Source organism: Gracilinanus agilis, chromosome 4, assembly GCF_016433145.1.
Source record: "Gracilinanus agilis isolate LMUSP501 chromosome 4, AgileGrace, whole genome shotgun sequence".
Lineage (NCBI taxonomy): Eukaryota > Metazoa > Chordata > Mammalia > Didelphimorphia > Didelphidae > Gracilinanus > Gracilinanus agilis.
Genome location: NC_058133.1, coordinates 189,934,047 through 189,955,411, shown reverse-complemented (window position 1 = coordinate 189,955,411; position 21,365 = coordinate 189,934,047). Strand labels below are relative to the sequence as shown.

Here is a 21,365-nt window from a genome sequence, read left to right as displayed (position 1 = left end):
GAGAGAGAGAGAGAGAGAGAGAGAGAGAGAGAGAGAGAGAGAGAGAGAGAGAGAGAGAGAGAGAGAGAGAGAGCGCCAAAGCTTCCTGGTCCTTCAGTGAATAGCACAATCTATACTCACTAACCTCTGTGTCACCCAGAGGATGAAATTCTCCTATTCCCTACAGCACTTAGTCCTTCCCAATGACAATCAAAGTCAAAAAATAAACTAAGCTTTGTCCCTAGCTTGTAGGATATCAGGAAAGAGAATAGGAAGATGTTTAGAAAGTCTTTATAATGGATAATAGGATCTGGAAGGCTTTGGAGAGAAGGGACATCCCATCAACCCCCCTTGCCTCCCGAAAGGATGGTTGGTTCTTCCTACAGTTTAACCTCAGACCCTACTGCTGACACAATCCATTTCCTTTTGGATATCTCGCAGCATTTCCTTCCTTTTTTCAGAAAAGGAAAAAGAGACTTCTAATAGAGAGAGGCACTAAGTACACCTAATATCAGCCATGGGGTCCAGAGGGGATTCTATCTCATACTTAGTATTTGAGCCCTTGACACTGCTATCTGTCCCTCTCATCAGTACCCATAGGAGGTAGAGTTTGGGGAGGAAGCGAGTTAATTTTTTAGAATCTTTGCCATTCCACAGACCATTCCTCTTTTCCTTTTCCTAAAGAGGGGTTGTTTTCTTCACTCACCTTGGCATCTGGTAGTGGGACCAGAGGAATGGTGGAGAGACTTTACAGCAGGATTGGCTCATAGCATTCCAAGGTGCTCCCCTCCACCCCAATCACCCTCTCCTCATTTCAGCTCAGCATACTGTCTCCACCAGTAATCTCTGCCTCCCTCCCTGTAACAGCAGCCGGGATACCTGAGCTACAAAGAAAGAAGAAATGAGTGGAGCGGAGAGGAGGAGGAAGCTGATAGCAATTACTCCAGAAAACAGGTTTGCTTAGGAAGTCACCCTGGAGCATGTTACCCTCTCAGCAGAGGAAATTCAAACCCAATCACTAATTAACCTGTCTAGGGACACAGATGAAATCTTTGTCTCCTCTGGGAGCTGGGATTTGGGTTAAGCTCCTTCCTCCTCCACCCCCTACCTAGGCCGGATCTTGGTGGTCCTGTAGGCAGACTGGTGGATTTGTACCCCAGCCCAGAGGGTGTCTGGTTGAGAGCAGGAATGGTGATGGTGATTGAGAAAAATCCGAATTACCCAGATAAGTTCTCCCCCCTTATCCCATCAAGGATCTGGGCATTAAAACAAAATCAGAGGGCTGAGGGTGTGGGGATTGGAATCTCAACAGGAAGGATTATGGTTAGATAGCAAAAAGAACTTCCTAATTGCTTAAGGCGGGATCTAAGGCTCCTTTGAAACCTGATTCTTAAAGCTCCACTGTGATTTCTTTTATACCACAGGGTCCAGGCAGGAGCCTGAGCTAAATTTTGAAAAAACTGAGTTCAACTTCAGGAACAGATTGGGATCCTGTGTGAGAACTAGTAACCCAGGAAGACTTCTGATAGAAATGGAAAAGGTATAGTGGAGAGGGGAAAGGAGCAACTTCTAGATGAAAAATAAAGTCATCTGGGGTTAGGGGCAGGGATTTTCATCCAGAACTCAGCATGAACTTAATTTGAGATCTTTGATGGATGTCCCAGAATGTAATCTGTTCCAGAGTAAAAAAACAAAAACAAAAACAAAAACAAAACAAAAAAAAAAAAAAAAACCAACCAGTTCTCCTAGAGATTAAGGGGACTGATTAGAAAAAAAATAAAAAAGGGAGGGGGTAGCTGGGTGGCTCACTGGATTGAGAGCCAGGCCTAGAGACTGGAGGTCCTAGGTTCAAATCTGACCTCAGACACATCCTAGCTGTGGCAAGTCACTTAACCCTCACTGCCTAGCCCTTATAGCTCTTCTGCCTTGGAACCAATATACAGTATTGATTCTAAGACAGAAGGTAAGGGTTAAAAAACAAAACAAAACGGAATTGGAAAGGTCTAAGTTGTGTGTGTATGTATGTGTATGTGTAGTTTTCACTTCCCATTCCCCCTCCCCAAACTAAAGCTCTTTTCTGAGAGAGTCTGATATGGCTTCCTCTGCCCCAGATCCATTTCTCTGACTCCATCTCAGTCTTTCTTGTCTCACTTAGTATCTGCCAACATTCACCATCCAGGGCCCCTCTGGACATTTCGATAATTCCTAGAATGAATTTATCTCAAAAAAAATTCCTTCCCTTTCCTCTGGTGTCACATTTCTTTCCATGGTGGAAGAAGGAGTATAGAGCAATGGAAGGATTGTACCATCTAAATGGAATAGCTAAAGTGATTATCTACATCTTTGGCTGGGCAGCAAGGTGGTGAAGGTACTTCTGACTCATCTTGAAGCCTCTGACAATTTACTAGCTGTGTGACCTTGGGCAAATCACTTAACCCTGTTTGTCTTAGTTTATTCATCTGTCAAATGAGTGGGAGAAAGAAATGGCAAATGACTCCAGTACCTTTGCCAAGAAAACCCCAAATGAGGTTACAAAGAGTTGGACACAATAGAAAAATGATTTTGAATTGAAAATGACTAAACAACAAAGGTCTTTAGCTAGCTCAGTCATTAAAAGCTCCTAATAAGATGGCCAATGATTTAAGTACCCCATGGGTGCTGAAGCCTAGTAAACTGGAGACTCCACTGGAACCCGATTCAGAATAATAACTAGCATTTTTATGTGTTTTACATGTTATTTTATTCTCCCAGCCACCCTATGAGGTAGGTGATATTATCTCCTTTTTTAAAGACAAAGAAACTGAGGCAAACAGTAAAGTGACTTGCTCAGGGTCACATAGCTATGTGTCTGAGGCTAGATTTGAATTCAAGTCTTCTTGATTCTGGGTTTAGCTTTCCATCCACCATACCTATATGGTATACCATACCTATATTCATAATTTCCTATAATTCTCTCTCCCTTGGCCTTTACCCCTTCTCAATCTATTCATCCTCACCCTGTCCTCCAGTCCTTCCAACTTTCAGTACTTTCTTGGGCCATTACTCCTAATTTGACAGTTTTCTGTCTTCCCAAACTTGCCCTGTAGTTCAATCAGTTCAATTCCACACTATCTTCTACTTCTAATCCTTTGCCCCTTTGTCCTATCACACTGCTCATGCCTTGCCAAAAGCTAGACAGGGATAATTCCCACCACCCACTTCCTCTGCTCCCACTTACATTCAGCAGAATGAAATTGGAGGAAGCCACCTGACCAATTTCATGGATATACAACATATTTATGATGTCTCACATCAACTGGGCCCTCCCTATAGCAAGGGGTTCTATTTAATCTTCCAAATGGATTCCCTATATCCCATTCCCCATGCAGACTAGTCTAAACCTTCTTTCTCTTTTGAAACTTCATAGACCTCCACATCCCTCTTCTCTCTCTTATCTTAGAATCTCCTTACAATTGATACAGAGTGAAAAGAGCAGAACCAGGAGAACATTATACACAGAGATTAATACAACAAGGTACAATCAAATGTAATGGGCTTCTCTATTAGCAGAAATGCAATGATCCAGGACAATTCTGAGGGACTTAGGAGAAAGAATACCACATCCAGAGGAAGAACTGTGGGAGCAGAAACACAGAAGAAAAACAATTGCTTGATCACGTGGGTTGATGGGTATATGATTGGGGATATTGACTCTAAACAATCACCCTAGTGCAAATATCAATAATATGGAAATAAGTCTTGATCAATGACACATGTAAAACCCAGTGGAATTGCTCATTGGCTATGGGAGGGAGGTGGGAGGAAGGGAGGGGAAAGAACATGATTCATGTAACTATGGAAAAATATTCTAAATTAATTAAACTTAAAAAATTAAATTAAATTAAAAAAGGATCTCCCTTCATACTTTATTGAGAACATTGAAACTATTCTCAAGAAGTTCTCTCTTTATTTCCTTTCCTTCATCTCCCAACTCCTTGACATTCTCTCCTCTTTTTCTCTAGTTTCTGATGAGATAGCCAAGGCCAGCCCCTCTTACACATGCCCTTTATCTTATTCCTTCTCATCTCATCTAGCAGATCTTTCCCTCAATCATATTGTAGTTCAGTAATTTTCAGTAATGTCCAACTCTTTGTGATCCCATTTGGGGTTTTCTTGGCAAAGATACTAAATTAGTTTGCCATTTCCTTCTCTCCAGTTCATTTTACAGATGAGGAAACTGAGGCCAACAGAGTGAAGTGATTTGCCCAGGGTCACACAGTTATAAGTGTCTGGACCAGATTTGAACTCAGGAAGGCTTCTTGACTTCAGGCCCAGTGCTCTATCTACTACATCATACCCTCTCTCTAATCTTCATTTCTTTGCTGAGCCATTGGTTCCTTCTCCACTGCCTTCAAATATACTCCAACCTCCCTAATCCTTAGAAACCTTCACTAGATCATATCATCCTTTCAAGATATCATCCTATATATCTCTTCCTTTTCTTAGACTCAATCCTAGAAAATGCTGTCTACATTTTTTTGCCTTTGTTTCCTTTCTTTTCCTTTCCTTTTCAAATCTGTAATTTTGTTGGCCGCCCCTCTAATTGACTAAATCTGCTCTCTCCAAAGTTAGCTTTCATGTCTTAATAGTCAAACCGGATGGTCTATTCTAGAACACCATCCTTCTTGATTTCTCTGCAGCATTTGATTCTGTTGACCATCCTCTAGTCTAGGGTACATTCTCTTTTCTGAATTTCCATGAAAATATGCTGTTGTTCTATCCAGTTGCTTTCTTTACATCTCCTTTGATGGATTATCATTCACATCATGCCACATAGCCAATTCACGTTGTCCTATTTCTGTCTTCCCAATATCTCTCACATCCATCTCCTCACTATTCATATAGCTACCAACTTAGTTCAAAACTTTATCACTTCTTGCTTGTACAATGGCCTTCTAATTAACCCCAATGCATCAAGAGTCTCCACTTCGATTTATCCCCTACATAGCTAACAGACTGATATTCCCTAAGTGCAGGTCTGAACATGCTACTCACTTACTCAATAAACTCCTTTGGCTCCCATTGTCTTTAGGATAAAATAGAAAGGCCTTTGTTATTAATTTTTAAATTGTGAACTTGATAGTCATCAACAAACATACATTTCTATATCCAAAGGACAAAAAGGGAGGATTGCAAAGAAAATCGTGTATATATCATGTACAGCTTGTTTTTAAACCAATAATACATCAACTCTACCAACACTACACTGCTTGTCTTGGTCTCTTCTTCTGTTTTTTTTTTTTTTTACTTACTACTTTTTTATTTCTTTTTTTTTCCTATATCACTATCAATATCCATTTTTTTAACCCTTCCAGAATTCCTCTTTCCCAATAAAAGTCCTCCTTTGCTCAAATATGTTTAATCATTTATCAATCATATCAAACATTTTGTGACCCAATTTGAGGTTTTCTATACAGAGATACTAGAGACACTAGAAGTGGTTCCTTCTCCAGCTCATTTGACAGATGAGGAAACTGAGGCAAACAGAGTTATATAACTTTTTCAGGGTCACATAACTAGTATTCGAGGCCAGATTTGAACTTGGGAAGTCTCCCTGATTCCAAGCCTGGTACTCTATTCACTGGGACACCTGGCTGCCTTGCTACAAGTATAATTGAGCAAAACTAATTTGTATCACATTGGTTGTTTCTTTTATTTTTTTAAAAACCCTTACCTTCTGTCTTAGAATCAACATTAAGCATCAGTTCCAAGGCAGAAGAACAGCAAGGGCCAGGCAATTAGACTTAAGTGACTTGCCCAGGATCACACAGATAGAAAGTGTTTGAGGCCATTTTTGAATCAAAGACTTCCTGTCTCTAGCTCTGGCTCTCCATCAGTGGATAGGAGCCACCTAGCTTATAATGCCTTATAATGGTTGTTTCTTAAAATGTATGTTTCAAGGCAACTAAGTGGTTTAGTGGATAACATGCCAGGTTTGGAGTCAGTATGACTTGGATCACATCCAGCCTCAGACACTTGCTAACAGTATGACCCTGGGCAAGTCACTTAATTAATCCCATTTGCCTCTTTTAAAAAATGTATGCTTCATTCTGCACCTCTATTTTATTTGATAATTGAACTCTTTCTTGATTCACTTTGCCTTCTGGTTCTAATAGTTCTGGGAAGTTTTCTTTTATAATTTCTTTAAGTATGACATCCAGTTGTCATATTTAGTCACCAAGTATGTTATGATCGTTCAGGGACTTAATTGTAATGATGTAATTGTTAGGAAAGGTAAAGCAGAAAGCCCCAGATGACAAAGGAGCTTTAAACCTTCCTTAGGTATAAACAGGAAATCAGATAACACAACAAAACTTCCTGTAGAATCTCCTCAACCAATCACAGTGTGTTTCTTCAGGAAGACTAGCCTCCTGGCACCAATTGATGTTCAATTATTGATAACTAAATCAATAATATCAGAATAACAATGATAATCAATAATGCATCTGACTATTGATATTAATGATAGTAGTTAAGCTCAACTTCAGGGAGTAAGACTGGATCCTCCTCTGACCCTTCAACTTGCCCTAGAACTTCCTTGAGGCTGACCTGTTGCCAAGTCAACCAACAAAAGGTCAGTAGCTGGATTGAATTTTATAAACAAAACTTTTACTGGTGTTAATCAAACAGCAAGGGAAACTGTAAAAGGGAAGAGGGTTTTTAGGAATCGCTAATGAAGTTTGATCTTAGCTCTAAGTACTAAATCTAACAGCTTCAGAATGTTGATAGCTGAGCTAACCAGGCCCATTGGTCCAGTCAGGCCACTGGTCGAACTGGCCTGCTTTAGTGGACATTGCGTGCCTATAGACAAATTAGATAGCATCTTGATTGAAGATAAATAGATGAATAGATGCTCGGCTGCTGACCCAGGGCTAACAAACCCGGGCCAGACTGTGATGTTTAGTTGGTTGAAATATATTTTTGTTCCCCAAGAGATTGTTGGGTTTGTCAATGAGATGTTGCTATTGGTCAGCAAAGACAGATAAGCCTACCTGTCTAAGCAATCTAAACCCAAGTTCCTCATTCCTTCTCCCTCCATCCGGAGTTGATTAACCTCAACCACCCTGGATCCCTGGCTCCAAAATGAATCTCTGTCCAATCTCTGCCTCCCTTATATAGGGCACAGCCCAACCAATGATTGGTCTCATGCCCCAGGATGGCATCAGGAATCTCCCAAGATTCCAGGTGTCCAACTGCAAACCCTGCCCACAGGCATGGCTTCTTGAAAATCCTTGCAAAACTTAACTTATACCTTGTCCTCTGGTTCTAATAGTTCTGGGAAGTTTTCTTTTATAATTTCTTTAAGTATGACACCCAGTTGTCATATTTAGTCATGATTTCCAGAGAGTATCATTCTCTTCTCTAGAAGTTATTTCTGATAGAACATACATCACAGGTTCTTCTTTTTTAAATATTAAGTTTAATTAATTTAGAAAATTTTTCCATGGTTACATGATTCATGTTCTTTCCCTCCCCTCCTCCTACACCCCACTTCCATAACCAACAAGCAATTCCACTGGGTTTTATGTGTGTTATTGATCAAGACCTATTTCTAAAATATTAATATTTGCACTAGGATCACAGGTTCTTCTAAATTTACAGACTGACTTTTTCCCCCTGATCTTTGTTGTCTCCTTGAATTGCTGAGTCTATTCGCTCCATTCTATTTTTCATACTTTCAAACTTGAATCATGTTTTCCCGCTTTCTATTCTAACAGGGAATGAATTCTCCTTTCAATTTTTTAAGTGTTTCGATTTCAGTTTAAATTTCTTGATACATTTCTTTTATCCACTCTTGGAAATCTTGTAGTTAGACTATTCTTTCATTTTTTTGAAATTCTACTTGGACTTCTTATGGAATTATTCTCTTTTAAATTAACCTCTTTGGTGTCTCTTAATCGAAAAGAGTATTTCTTTATTCTATCATGAGTTTTGTTCAGCTTATTTTTGCCTCTATGTTCAATTCCTAGATTGAGAGTTTGCTTTAGGACAAGGCTACATCTTCTCTTACAGCCTGACCCTGATATAGTCTGAATGTAGCTTCTTTGCCATAATTTCTTTTTTTTTTCCTTTGAGGCAATAAAAATACCTGTTTTAATATAATTGGGCATGCATCTTGTTCTAGAGAAGTAATCAGCCAGAAATAATATCAGTAGTAGATATTCTCCATGCAGTTCTTTTTTTTTAAATTAATTATTTATTTTTTCATTTACATGTAAAAATAATTTTTGTTTGTATAAAAGTTTTAAATTTTAATATAATCAAAATTATTCATTTTACCTCATGTGTAAATGGAATTAGCTCTAGCCCATTCATAGTCAAAACTCTACTTACCCAAGATGATGTCATCCCCACCTCCCTTAGTGGGGAGAGGAGATGAGTTATCCACACGTGACAATAAGTATCAAATCAAGAACAAGGGACTGCCTTTTGGGCAGTCCAAATCGGTATAGAGGCTGCCATTTGTCCACTTGAATTAGAGGTGGACCCACAGGAAGTGATGAGAGACACTATCTCTTCAAGTATGCTGGTTACTTCCTGTTGGGGCAGTTGCCCTCTTTGAAGTTGGTGCTGAAGGTTCTCAGCTGAGACCTCAGACTGCTTCCACTCTGAATTGTCACGTGGGTAAATTAGGCTGACTTCCTTGACCTACCTTGGCGTTTTCCAAACTCTACCTTAAGTAGGTTTTTACCTCTCTGATTGCTAAGGTCTTGTGGCGTGTATTTAGTTTAATTAGCCTTTTAACCTTCCCTGGGCCTGGACTAGCCTCTCCTTCTCTTTATTTCCCTACCTTTTACCTTCCTAATTGTAAATAAACTACCTTAAACCCGATCCTGACTCGGGTCTATTTTAATTATGGAATCAATCTGAATTGTTGATTCCTGGCGGCCACACTTTAAATATATATCTATAAAATATCCAAAATCTCCCTCTTACACTCATAATATTCTCTGTCTTTTGTTCGGTCATAAATCTTGGTCATAAATTCTACCCTCATCCATAGATCTCACTGGTAAGCTATTCCATGTTCCCCTAATTTGGTTAGGCTATCACTCTTTATATCTAAATCATATATCCATTTTGACCTTATCTTGGTAGAGGGTATCTAGCTTCTGCCATACCCTTCCAATTTTCCCAGCAGTTAGAAACAATCTTTGAAATTGTTATCTGATATTTTAGGATTCAGATTTTCTCCCTCCTTTCCTTTCCCCCCTTCTCCCTGAGTCAGTAAATAGTCCAATATAGATCATGTTTTCAGATTGCTCATGTCATGAAAGAAGATACCTATTGCACATACAATTAAAAAATCTCCTGAAAGAAATAAATTGGAAGATGTCTGCCCCAATTTCTTGATGGTCTGTCTGGATCCCTGGCCTGGTACTGTGAATAAGAACCAGGAACTTGTCACTGCCTTAGTCCCTGACTTCTGCCTCAATTTCCCAATAAGTGGCCATATCTCCATCTCTCTCTCTCCTTATGATTTTGTCTTTTGCTGCAGCTTAGAAAAGCCTTGACACCATATCAATTGTGTTGGTTTCTTGGAGGGCCCCACATATGTCCTATCTGTACACTCTATGTCCCACAATATACCATTCTGCCACATCTCCATCTTCTGGGGCAGTTTCCTGTCAGGAACTAGTTTTGGCCCCTATTCTGTGCCCCCAGCAGGCTGGGATTGAGATGATGCTGGCTTCAGTCTGCAATTTCCAGATATTGCACTGGCTTCAGACTCCCCCTGCTAAACCTCTACAGAAACACTTATGGAGATGATGAGGAAGAGATGATAATTGGTGCTTTCCTTTGGCTTTATTGGATCATTGTTTCATCTGTCTCCCTTTTCAATCTTTCTTTGGACATTTCTCAGGGGACCTGGCCTTAGTTAAACCCTTTCATGTTGCCATCTTTTCTGGAAGTTTTCTTTCTTAGCTTTTGGCCTGAATGAATGAAAACAATGTTTATTATGGGCTTACTATGAGCTGAGCACTGTGCTAAGAGCTGAGGATTTTGCTATTGATTAGTCTTGTCCATCAAGCCCAACTCTTCATGATCCCATTTGAGGTTTCCTTGGCAGATGTAACGGAGTGGTTTGCAATTTCCTTTTCTAGCTCATTTGACAGATGAGAAAATTGAGATTAAACAGGGTTAGTGACTTGCCCAGGGTCACACAGCTAGTAAGTGTCCAAGGCCATATTTGAACTCAGGAAGATGAGTCTTTCTGACTCTAGGTCCAGCGCTCTATCCATTGTGTCACCTAGCTACCTCTAAGAGCTGAGGACTCAAATAGAAAAAGCAAAAAAGATTCCTATTTTCAAGTTCACACTCTAATTGGGGAAGACAACACATAAAAGAAAGTTCAGATGGAAAGGCCTGGGGGTCTTCCAGATGCAGTGGAAAGGTATCTTCTGGGGTTCTTAGGTTCATTTAAGTCAGTAAGTCAGATGACATGATACTAAAGGTATAGAGGATTTCCATCTCAGCTCCAATTTCCACATGGATCCAGTGGGGCTTCTTTAACAGATCCTCTCCGAAATATGTTTTGGGGTCAATAGATTCCCCATAAGGAGTTAAATGGGAGTTGTGAAGAATTTCTAAGGTAGGTAGTTACCTTTTTTTTTTAAAGCCCTTTCCTACTGTGTATTGGTTTCAAAGCAGAAGAGCAGTAAGGACTAGGCAATGGGGGTTAAATGACTTGCCCAGGGTCACACAGTTAGGAAGTGTCTGAGGCCAGGTTAGAACCCAGGTTTTCCTGATTCCAGGCCTGGTGCTCTATACACTGTGCTACCTAGCTGTCTCCTAGTTCTTTCTGTTAAATTATGTGTGTTAACTGGTTTTTTTGGGAACCCCAATTTTGCCCCTGTCCCCTGAGAACTCACTATGGGGAAGTCTGAGCCTCACCCAAATCACTGAACAATAGACCTTAAGGTACTTAATGGTCCCAGTTGTTAAGTACCCTTTTGTCCTAGTAGTTTCTCCCATTGTATCAAAGTCCTCTAAAAGGTAGCCCTTTCCCTGGCTAGACCCTTCCCTTTTGTATTCATTGTAAAGCATCAGCCTCTCCCTGATAATCCTGTCTCAGACTTCTCTTTCCCTTATAGCCAAGGTCATGCCAATCAATCATACTTCCAAGTCCTTAGTTCCCCAAATGATATATAAATTTTCCAAGTTCTATTGTTCTTGGGAGAATCTTCTAGCACCTCAATTCTCCCAGAGATACTATCTCCAGAGCCCCAGAGTTTTGGGTAGTATTTGGCGTATGGCTCCCTGTAGCGGCCAATTATTATGGACCTATCTCTTTCCTGATTAAAGACTTGGTTTTTCTGACTACTTTAATAGTTCTGTGTTTTTCCAAGTTGACATTTCTTTACTCCTTTCTTTTAAAAAAAAAAAATCCTTATCTTCTATCTTAGAATCAATATTAAATATTGGTTCCAAGATAGAACAGTAAAGACAAGGCAATTAGGGTTAAGTGACTTGCCCAGGGTCACATAGATAGAAAGTGTCTGAGATCAGAGTTGAACCCAGATGCTGTTACCTCTAGGCCTGGCACTTTTATACTGTGCTACCTAGATGGCCCAGTAGTTACTTCTAGGGTAGTAAGGTAGGAGTTTGAGAAAATGGACCAAACTAGATTTAGGACCAGACATGGGCAACCTAAAAATAGACTTGATCTTAGCTTTGGGGCATCATGACAGTCTTTCCTTCAGAAGTTCTTTGCTGGGCGTGGTGGGTCATTGCCATATCCAAGGAACAGTCAGCTTGCCTTTAATTAGGAAAAGGCTTTCTTAGTCTTTGAACTTTAGCATATGGGATCAAAGCTGACCAGCTGGTAACCCTAACAAGATGGAGTTCAGTTGCTCTATCCTAGTAGCAGAGAGAATCTCCATGACCTGGGAAATACCCAGCAGAACAAATGCATTAGCACCAACGTGATACATCCATTAGACAGTTGAGAAACTATGTCCATCAGAGAACAGAACAAATATTATGAGTCCATCACCCCAGGACATCAGCAGCTCTACAGTATTAGAGATGGGAGTTGTTCTGGTCATACACTGTTCCCTAAGTGTGTCTTCCCCATTGGGGATGCGATAATCAGTGGGAAAGTGCACCCCATATTTGCACAGAGGAAATATTTTCTTTTTTGTTAGGTTGCTTGGTTACTTGTCTTTCCTTTTAACTAACAGGCCTTTTTGAAGTCTCCTAAAAGTAAAAACATTGATGGGGGTAGTTTGTGAGCTGAATTTGAATGAGTTCCAAACCACAAAGCAAACCTAGCATAGTTTTTCTAGGGGCCCTAAGGAACTTCACCCAAGGCCTTTGGATCACTTTTTTTTTTTAATGAAAATTTCATTTTTTAAATGCAAAAAGCTATTAGATTATTTACTTTAGAAATGTCCTCTGTGTTGGACTGCATGTTGAGTTTCTAGTGAGTGACATTGAGTTTCATGGTGTCTTGAAAATGGAATAGAAATCTTGGGGGATACATATATGAAATATATCTACAATGTTATTCGAACACTATTATTCAGCACTAACTACATCTTCCTCATTTCCATTTCAAACATGAATCTTTATATATATATAGTGATGAACTCCTTCCAGTTAAGCTCAACCAAGTGCCTGGATGCAGGGTTCATCCTTTATCACTCTCCCTCATCACCAGCTCAGGATGTAGGAGAGCAGTGGGGCAGCCATCTCCCTCATTCTCTGCCCCAGTTCCCCTAGGATCCGATTCCTCTCCTCTCTGATTCCTCCCAACCCCCCAATCTCCTTCCACCCCCACCCCATGCAGGAAGGAGCCTGGAGCATCAGTTCCACTCCTATCCTCAGAGCCACTCTCCCTTCCTAAAGGTCATGGGCTCAGGCTGGCTGCAGGGTAGACACGGCTTCACATACTTCAGTGAGCAGGCAGACACCAAATACAATTCTGGTAAGGCAGAGGATGATTGGGCCTTACCAATCTGCCCTGCTCTTGTGCCCTCCAGATCTCTCCCTCCCCCCAGGTCATTGCCATTCCCTATGCATGGTATGTGCCACTCTACTATTCATCTGTGCCCTGTACCTGGCTCGGTATGTCTTCTCTCCCAATATAAGTTCAAGTCCCTTAAGATTAGGGACTGTGTCACTTTTCTAGTTGTTCCCAGAGCATTGAGTACAGTTTGGGGCATATAAAAAGCACTTAAAATGCATTTTCATTTATTCATTCATCCATTCCCTACAATCCATCAACTCTGGCCCGAGAAAATAGTCCCAGTAAGGCCTTTGTTCTTGGAATAAAGGAAGGGTCAAGAGGCCAGAGAGGGAAGGTCCCCAAAGTCATTGATCCTCTTTCCAGCGGAATGAGACCCTCCTTGCCTTCTACCCTGAGGGCTAGCCATCAGGCTAAGGGACAGTTGAGTGAAAGGCAGACCTACATTCCAGTGGGATGAAAGAGGCTCCTGTGCAGGAAACAGGTGAGCTGGGGGCAGGGAAGGCTATGGGGCAGATGCAATAAGAAAGGAATAAGGAAAGCAGGTTGGAGAAAATATATCTTTGTAGCTAGTTCCCTGTTTTGTGCTTTCCCCTCTCATGGCCCTCTGGGAGGACTTGGATGAAGGAGAAGAGAAATTCCCCATGTCCATTCTCCTTTCCTCCATTCCCCCTTTTCCCTCCTGTTCTCCTGCCTCTTTGCCAAATCCTCCCACCTTAGTGCAGGATTAGGAAGTGGAATCAACAGGATGGGCATTATCATCTGTGACTGCTTGTCGGTCTGCATGAACTGGCCCCCCAGTGGCCCCAAATTGCAGTGACAGCTCCATTCCAGGGACACAGTCCTTCCCTCCCACCCATTATTCTGGCTTCCTGACAAGGAAGCCTAGTTAGTATAAGGAAAGCCTCCTCCTTCCTGTTCTCAGTCCATACAGGCACATACAATTCAGTGGTTTCATGAAGCTACCAACACTGTGACTGTATCAAAGATATCATATAATAAAGAGACTGAGAGATGCCAGAGATAGAAAGAGAAGGAAACAAAGAAAGCAGAAGAGAGAGAAGAGGAGTGGGGGGAAGTGTATGAGGGAGATAGATAATGAGGAAGAGGGAAGCAGAGATGGAGACAGAGAGAGGAAGGAAAAGAGGAAAAAAGAGGAGAGAGAAAAGAGAGGGAGAAGGAAAAGTCTGAGGGAGAGACAGAGATAGAGAAGAAAGAGAGAAGAAAAATGAGACAGATCCTGCCCTTCTATGGTATACTTATAAACATATAAACATGCTGGTCTTTTTCTCTCCATAACCCTGTCACAGTTCATAGGATCATAGACTTGACTCAGAGATCCTCTCTCCACTATCCCCATTTTACAGATGAAGAAACTGAGGCCTAGGGAGGAGAGTAAGTGATTTGCCCAAGGTCACACAGAGAGAAGTCAATAGATGAAGAGAATGAGAATCCCTGACCATCTGACTCTTTTTATTTCATTTTTTTAAACCCTAATATCTTTTATATATATCCTTCTATATTAATTTTTTTTAAAGGGCTAGGCAATGGGGGTCAAGTGACTTGCCCAGGGTCACACAGCTAGGAAGTGTCTGAGGCCAGATTTAAACCTAGGACCTCCAGTCTCTAGGCCTGGCTCTCAATCCACTGAGCCATCCAGCTGCCCCCATCTGACTCTTTTTAAATGAGACCCTAACGATTACAATCAATCAGTATGTAACCAAAGGAAGCGATCTGGGACAATGATTACTTAGTGATTAATAGAATTCTAGTAAAATTAATAGAATTCTAGTAATTATATTTTATAAGGAAAATTAAAAGCTATGCAATAAATCTAGCTACTTCCTCTTTTTACTGTAATTCTCTTTAAGCTAGCATTTTGCAAGAGGGAGTAATTCATCAAGTAAGCAGAAAGCTTATCAACTATATAAGGCATGTTTGGAGATGATGAGTGGTGGGGGCCTCGGAAATGTGATGACCCCTTAACCAAGGGACATTGCCAGCATATCAACTTGAAGGCCATCCCAGCCAACCAAGACTCAATAAGAAGCCTAGACACATCTTAAAAGGCCTCACTCAATCATTGCTAGAAAATACATCTCCCACCCATTGTCTCTAATTGACAAAATCCCATGGGTGGAATCTTGAATAATAATTTTAGGGTATGAAAAGAGGAGAAAACTCTCACTTGATTGTCTTAGATTGTGAGGAAAATCTAAAGACCTAACTTTACTGGTCTCTCAATAAATCTGTTATTGGCCAAGAGATTTATTATCTCTTTGTTTTATTTCAGGTTGGCTGAAAAATATTCTCATCACACAGAGCCTGGGATTGGTTCCCTTAACTCAGCCTTTTCTACTTGCCACACTGCCTCTGAGGAGAGACAAATCTATTAGAAATCCAAGCACCCGACAAAATGACCAGGAAGGAATTTATCTTGGGGATAAGAGGGGAAAGAGGAAGAAGGCTAAAGGAAAGGAGCAGAGAGGGCAAAGGGCTGACTACATTCTTCTAGGCCTCAACCCTAATCCAAGGTTACCAAGAATCATTTCCACCTGGCTGTGACTCCCTGGATCTTGTGCAGAGAAGGCACTAAAATGTTTCAGTTGACTTAAATTGAATTGAATTAGGGAGAAGCAGAGGATGACATTAGGATAGGTTCATTGGAGAGAGCTTGGAATTAAAGAGGACCTGAGGTTCAAATCTAGCTTTAGCTGTGTGATTCTGGTCAAACCATTTCACCCTGTTTGCCTCAGTTTCTTCATCTATAAAATGAGCTGCTGAAAGAAATGGCAAACCACTGTAGTAACTTTGCCAAGAAAACCCCAATGAGTCTGACGTAGCCCAAACTACCAAACGACAACAGAGATGATAACATAAGACAGTGGACCTGTTGTATGAAAACATAAAGTCTGTTGAGTGAGGAGAGCAGGGCAGAGAGCTTTACAAAACACTTAGATATTAGATGTAAGAAAAGGTGCCCCAGAAAGACTTTACCAAAAGTCGAAGACTTAAAGACAGGCTCAGTTGCAAAACAGACATTCGGGTAAGAGACTTGAAGAGCTTAGCTCTGTCATTACGAATCTCCTGATTAGAGAGGCAGGGGACGAATTGAGACAGACAATTTTTGAACATGGCCCATATAGGAATTTGTTTTGCTCCACTATGTATATGGAGTCACAAGAGTTTTTTCTTTTTTTTTTTTAATGGGGACAGGGAGAGAAAATAGATTTGTGTTAAATGAAAAAAAATTTTTTTAAGGAAAAAAAGTAGTTTAATTGCTCCAAAGAGGCCATGGAGACTGGCTACAGTCATATCTTTGACCCTAACCATCTTAATCTACATAAGATTCCAAAAGGAGAATGGGAGGTAAAAGGGACAAATTAGAAGCTGAATTCCTTAAGGGGCAATATGAGGTGGTTTCTTAAGGAAAGGGTTTTTCTTCTTTTATTATTTTTTTAAAATGGGAACAGGGAGAGAAAATAGATTTTTGTTAAATGAAAAAAAAAATTAAGGGAAAAAAAATAGTGTAATTGTTCCAAAGAGGCCATGGAGACAAAGAGGCCATGATCTTTACCTCCAAGTTACAGGCTACAGTCATATCTTTGACTCTAGCCGTCTTCATCTACATAGATTCCAAAAGGAGTATGGGAGGTAAAAGGGACAAATTAGAAGCTGATTTCCTTAAGGCAATAGGAGGTGGCTTCTTAAAGAAAGGGCTTTTGAGCCAGGAAGGACTGTCAAACAGGAGAGGCGAGACTATCTTGTATCTTGGCTGGGAGTGACATACAACCTCAGAGCTAAGGTCCTGAAGGAATCAAAGGGAAGAGCCTTGGGCAGACCTTCTAACTAAAGGTGATGGCCATATCTCAAAGACTTCTCTAGCACTTGAATTGAATACAGTCCTGTGCCACCCAGCTAAACCCATGACTGAAGGTGAAGAGTATCGGAGCTGTCCAACAATGGATAGAAGACCTTGAGGAGAGCCTCTTAGAGGAATGGCCAGCTCCGTTGGGTTTGCTCTACAGAGCCATCCAAAACTAAACTGGGGCAGGCAGCGCTTTGTCACTGGGCAGAAGATACTAGGCGGACCTATAAAACGGTGAAATTAATAACAGCCACCTATCTGGGGACCCAACTAGCCAGTACTGGTGCAAGTTTGGTATGTGATTCCCCAAGGGCATGTTACAGAAAAATTAAATAATAGTAATAGGCAGCATTTACATCATGCTTTAAGGTTGACAAAGTGCTTTGCATCTTTTATCCAATTTGATTCTCTCCATAAATCTGGAAGCTAGTGGTGCAGTGGATAAAGCACTGGGCTTAGAATCAGAAAGACATCTTTATGAGTTCAAATCCAGCCTCAGACACATGTCAACTATGTGACCCTGGGCAAGTCACTGGGTCCTGTTTGCTTTAGTTCCTCATCTGTAAAATGGGCTGCAAAAGGAAATGGCAAACCGTTCCAGTATCTCTGCCAAGAAAACACCAAATAGGGTCACAAAGAATCAGACAAGTCAGAAATGGGTGAAACAACTGAAAGATAACAACAAACCTGGATGGTAGGCACTATTTTTAGCTCCTAAGAAGTTAGGTGACTCACCAGGTCTAGATATAGAAGGTCCTGGGTTCAAACCTGGCCTCAGACACTTCCTTAGCTGTGTATCCCTAGACAAGTCACTTAACCCCAATTGCCTGACCTTGTAACTAACAGTTCGGATTAATTCTAAGATGAAGGTAAGGGTTTTTTTTTTTTAAAAGTTAGGTGACTTGTCCAGGGTCACACAGTAAGGGCCTGAGACTGGTTTTGAACTCAGATCTTCCTGACCTGAACTCCATTGAAGTCCAATTGCTACAAAAGAATGTTTTTTGTTTTCTTTTGTTTTTAATGAAACCACAGAGACTCTCAAACCCTGGTGGTCAATCCCATCCCCTTTTCCTAAGCTTGACTCTTGGAGGAGGCAACTGGTTGGAGGTAGGTAACTGAGGAGAGGATAACTGAAAGATGATTACATGCCCTGGGCAGCCCTAGAAAGGGAGGAGGTACCCCATAACGGATTGAGAACAAATTAAGGAGCTATCTTTAGGATATTTTTATTTATATTTTAGGATATTTAGCATATTTTTTTTCCTACTTTGTTTCTTGCTTCTCATTGTTTTAGGGTTTTTTCCCCTCCCAGCATGGTTGATGTGGAAGTAGATTTTGCATAACTTCACATGTATTATTAATATCATATTGTATACCTTTTCAGTGTGGGAGAGGTGTGAGGGGAAAATTTGGAACTCAAATTTTTTTTATTTTATTTATTTAATTTTTTATTTTAACAATTATATATCATAACAAATTTTTACCTAATTTTCCCAAAGTTATATGATCCAAATTATCTCTCTCTCTCTCTCCTTCCCTCCCTCTTCTTGGAGCTAGCAAGCAATTTGATCTGAGTTATATGTGTATTATCACACAGAGCATTTCCATATTGGAACTCAAAATTTTTAAAAAGAATGTCAAAAATTAATTCTATATATGTGTATATATCTATCTCTCTATATATTACTGTGGAAATCATAGAAGCACACTCTCATCTTTCCCTGACTCCTAGGAGGACTAGTGAGAGACGTCCTGCAAAAAAAACAAGACCCGATTTTGTTTTCCCTGTAGGTTCCCTGTCTCTTCTTATTTTTCTATTTCATTTTAATTTACCCATCAGCCACTATCAAACTCAAAGACCCACTTTTCCATTTTCTCAATAAAAATCATGACCCAGCTAAGAGCACAACTTCCCCTTACTTCCTCCTTCCCCAGTTCTCCCTGCCAAACCTCTGGAAAGTCACTCAAAAACCAAGAGAGAGCCAGATATTTTAGCTGGAACCCTAGTAGCACCAGAAGAAGGTACACAGACAGCAAGTGTCTCTCAACCCAAAGATATAAAAAGACCCAACACAGAAGAGGCCCAAGACAGAATGATATATAGTTGGTGGAGCTGTGAATTAGCTCAACCTTTCTGGAAAACGATTTAGATTTGAGAAGTTACAAAGCCACCCTTAAACCCAATGACACCACTTCTAGGTATGTACCCCAAAGAGAACACGGTCAGAAGGAAAGATATTATATGTAGAAAAAATATTTATGGTAGCATCTTTTTGTAGTAGCAAAGGACTGGAAGCAAAGTGGGTGCCCATCAACTAGAGAATGGCCAAACCAACTATAGTATAGGAATGTAATGGAATATTATTGCACCATGAGAAATTATGAGCATAAAGAATTAAAAGAAAATTGTAAATGCTTATATGAATAAACAAAAATAATAAAATAAATAAAGCCAGAGGAACAATTTAGTTGAAGACCATAATAACGCAAAGGACAACAATATCAGAGAACTCTATTTCCTCCTGTGAGACTCATTATGATTTCAAAGGGAGGTGGTAGCCTAGAGGAGCAGAATGAGGCATACAATTCCAGACATGAACATGAGATTTGTTTTGCTTGACCATACTTATTGGTTACAAGGCTAGGGTGACTAATGGGTGAGGAGTGAGCTTGGGTGGGGAAGAGTCTTTGGGAAATGACAATAATTTTTAGAAAGAAAAGAATATTAATAAAATATTTTAAAAGAAAAAAAAGGGAGGGCTTCAGGATCCCCACAGAGGGGATCCTCAAAGGAGGAAGATACCACAGAGGGATCCTGGCCTTCAGAGACATTTACCAAAGGAGCCTCCAGATTCAGGGAGGCTCCCCACAAAGAGAGCCCTGGATGCAGAGAGAGATTCCAGAGGGGCTTAGATAAGGAATGACATCCATAGGGAAGACTTCAGAGAGAAAGACTCTCACAGGGGGAACCCCACAGACAGAGGGACCACACAGAAGGGGTCCATAGCCATGGAAAGCTCCCTCCAGAGTTCTATGTGAACTGGAATGACCTCCAGGAATTGATGCAGAGTGAAAGGAGCAGATCCAGGAGAACATTGTACACAGACACTGATACACTGTGTTTCAATAGAACATAACAGACTTCTCTACTAGTAGCAATGCAAGGATCCAGAGCAAGGCTGAGGGACTTATGAGAAAGAAAACTAGCCATATTCAGAGGAAGAACTGTGGGTGGAGAAACATAGAAGAAAAACAACTGCTTGAACACATGGGCTGATGGGGATATTATTGGGGATGAAGACACTAAATGATAACTCTAGTCCAGCTACCAATAAATGGAATTGGACCTTGATCAATGATACATGTAAAACCCACTGGAATTGTGCATTGGCTAAGGGGGGGTAGGGGAGTTTGGGGGAGAGGGAAAGAACATGAAATATGTAACTAGGGGAAAATGTTCAAAATAAAAATAAAAAAACAAAAATAAAATTCAGAAAAAAAAGAAAGTCCCCCCTCCAACAGGGCTCCAGACAAAGGATGTGGGAGCAGGAGCCTCAGAATCCTTACCTGGCCCCGAAGGGGTCTTCCCTGAGCTGAGCTGTCGGAGGCGTCTCTGGTGGGCACGACCCCCACAATGCACCTGAGCTTGGGCTGCAGAGTTGAGCTGGATGTTGCAGACATCACAGAGTGTATATGATGGTCGCTTCCTCTCCCTCTTGGGCCGAGAGGGCTCTGGGGGCTGAGGGGGACATTCAGTCCCCCCAGGAGCAGGAAGACCCTTCTCACCTGAAGGGGCTGGGCTCAGGGGCCGCTTCATACCTGAATGGGATGGGAAGACAGAGAATTCAGGGGAAAACGCCAGGATCATGAAGGTAATGGTGCTAGTGGTCCAAGGCCAGGAGATTCTCCAAACTCCCATGATGGAACTGGACATAACCTGCCATTAAAGTCTGAAGGAGAAATTATGAAGCGGGAGATGAATAGAGTCAAATGGCTTGGATAGGAATCCTGCATCTGTGTGAAACCTCTACTACCTGTGTGACCTCAGGCTTTTCTTCTGTAAAATGAGGACTTGGTGGCCTCTGAGCTCTCCTCCAGCTCCTTTATATAGATTATCAATACATGTACAGTCCAGATTGGATTGCTCATCAGCTCCAGGAGCAGGGAGGGAAGAAGGCAGGGAAACAACATGAATCATATACATTTGGAAAACCTACGTGGAAATTTGTTATTAAAATAAAATAAAGATACAACTAAACACTAATGATTATCACCTGAAATGTATGAATGTTCGGCAAGGTGGCCCAGAAGGACAAATAGGCACAGAGATATGGAGAAACGGGGAGAGAGGAGCAGAGCTAAGGACAGAGCCCCAGAGGCTGGACATGCGGGCACTGGGTCTGGAGTCTGGTTTCTAGCTTTAGTCTCTTCCCCCCCCCACTTCCAAGCACACATCCACATGCCCTGCCCCGCTGCAGATCTCCCGCCAGAGGGGAATGTGGCGCTTCC

At 41.1% G+C, this 21,365-nt stretch overlaps 1 protein-coding gene across 4 annotated transcripts in view; it reads right to left on the bottom strand.

Moving 5' to 3' along the window:
• ZNF385C (zinc finger protein 385C) overlaps positions 1-20,673 on the bottom strand; it is a 45,243-nt gene extending 24,570 nt beyond the window's left edge. For 2 of the 4 annotated variants that reach the window (XM_044672438.1, XM_044672439.1), the window contains exons 1-2: positions 20,424-20,673; positions 12,680-12,682 (exon numbers count right to left, since the gene is read on the bottom strand). In XM_044672438.1, coding sequence (XP_044528373.1) covers positions 12,680-12,682; positions 20,424-20,673 — 253 coding nt within the window. The remainder of the gene's footprint in view (positions 1-12,679; positions 12,683-20,423) is intronic. The other 2 variants (XM_044672437.1, XM_044672440.1) reach the window with 2 other exon arrangements.
• Between the last annotated feature and the right edge of the window lie 692 nt (positions 20,674-21,365).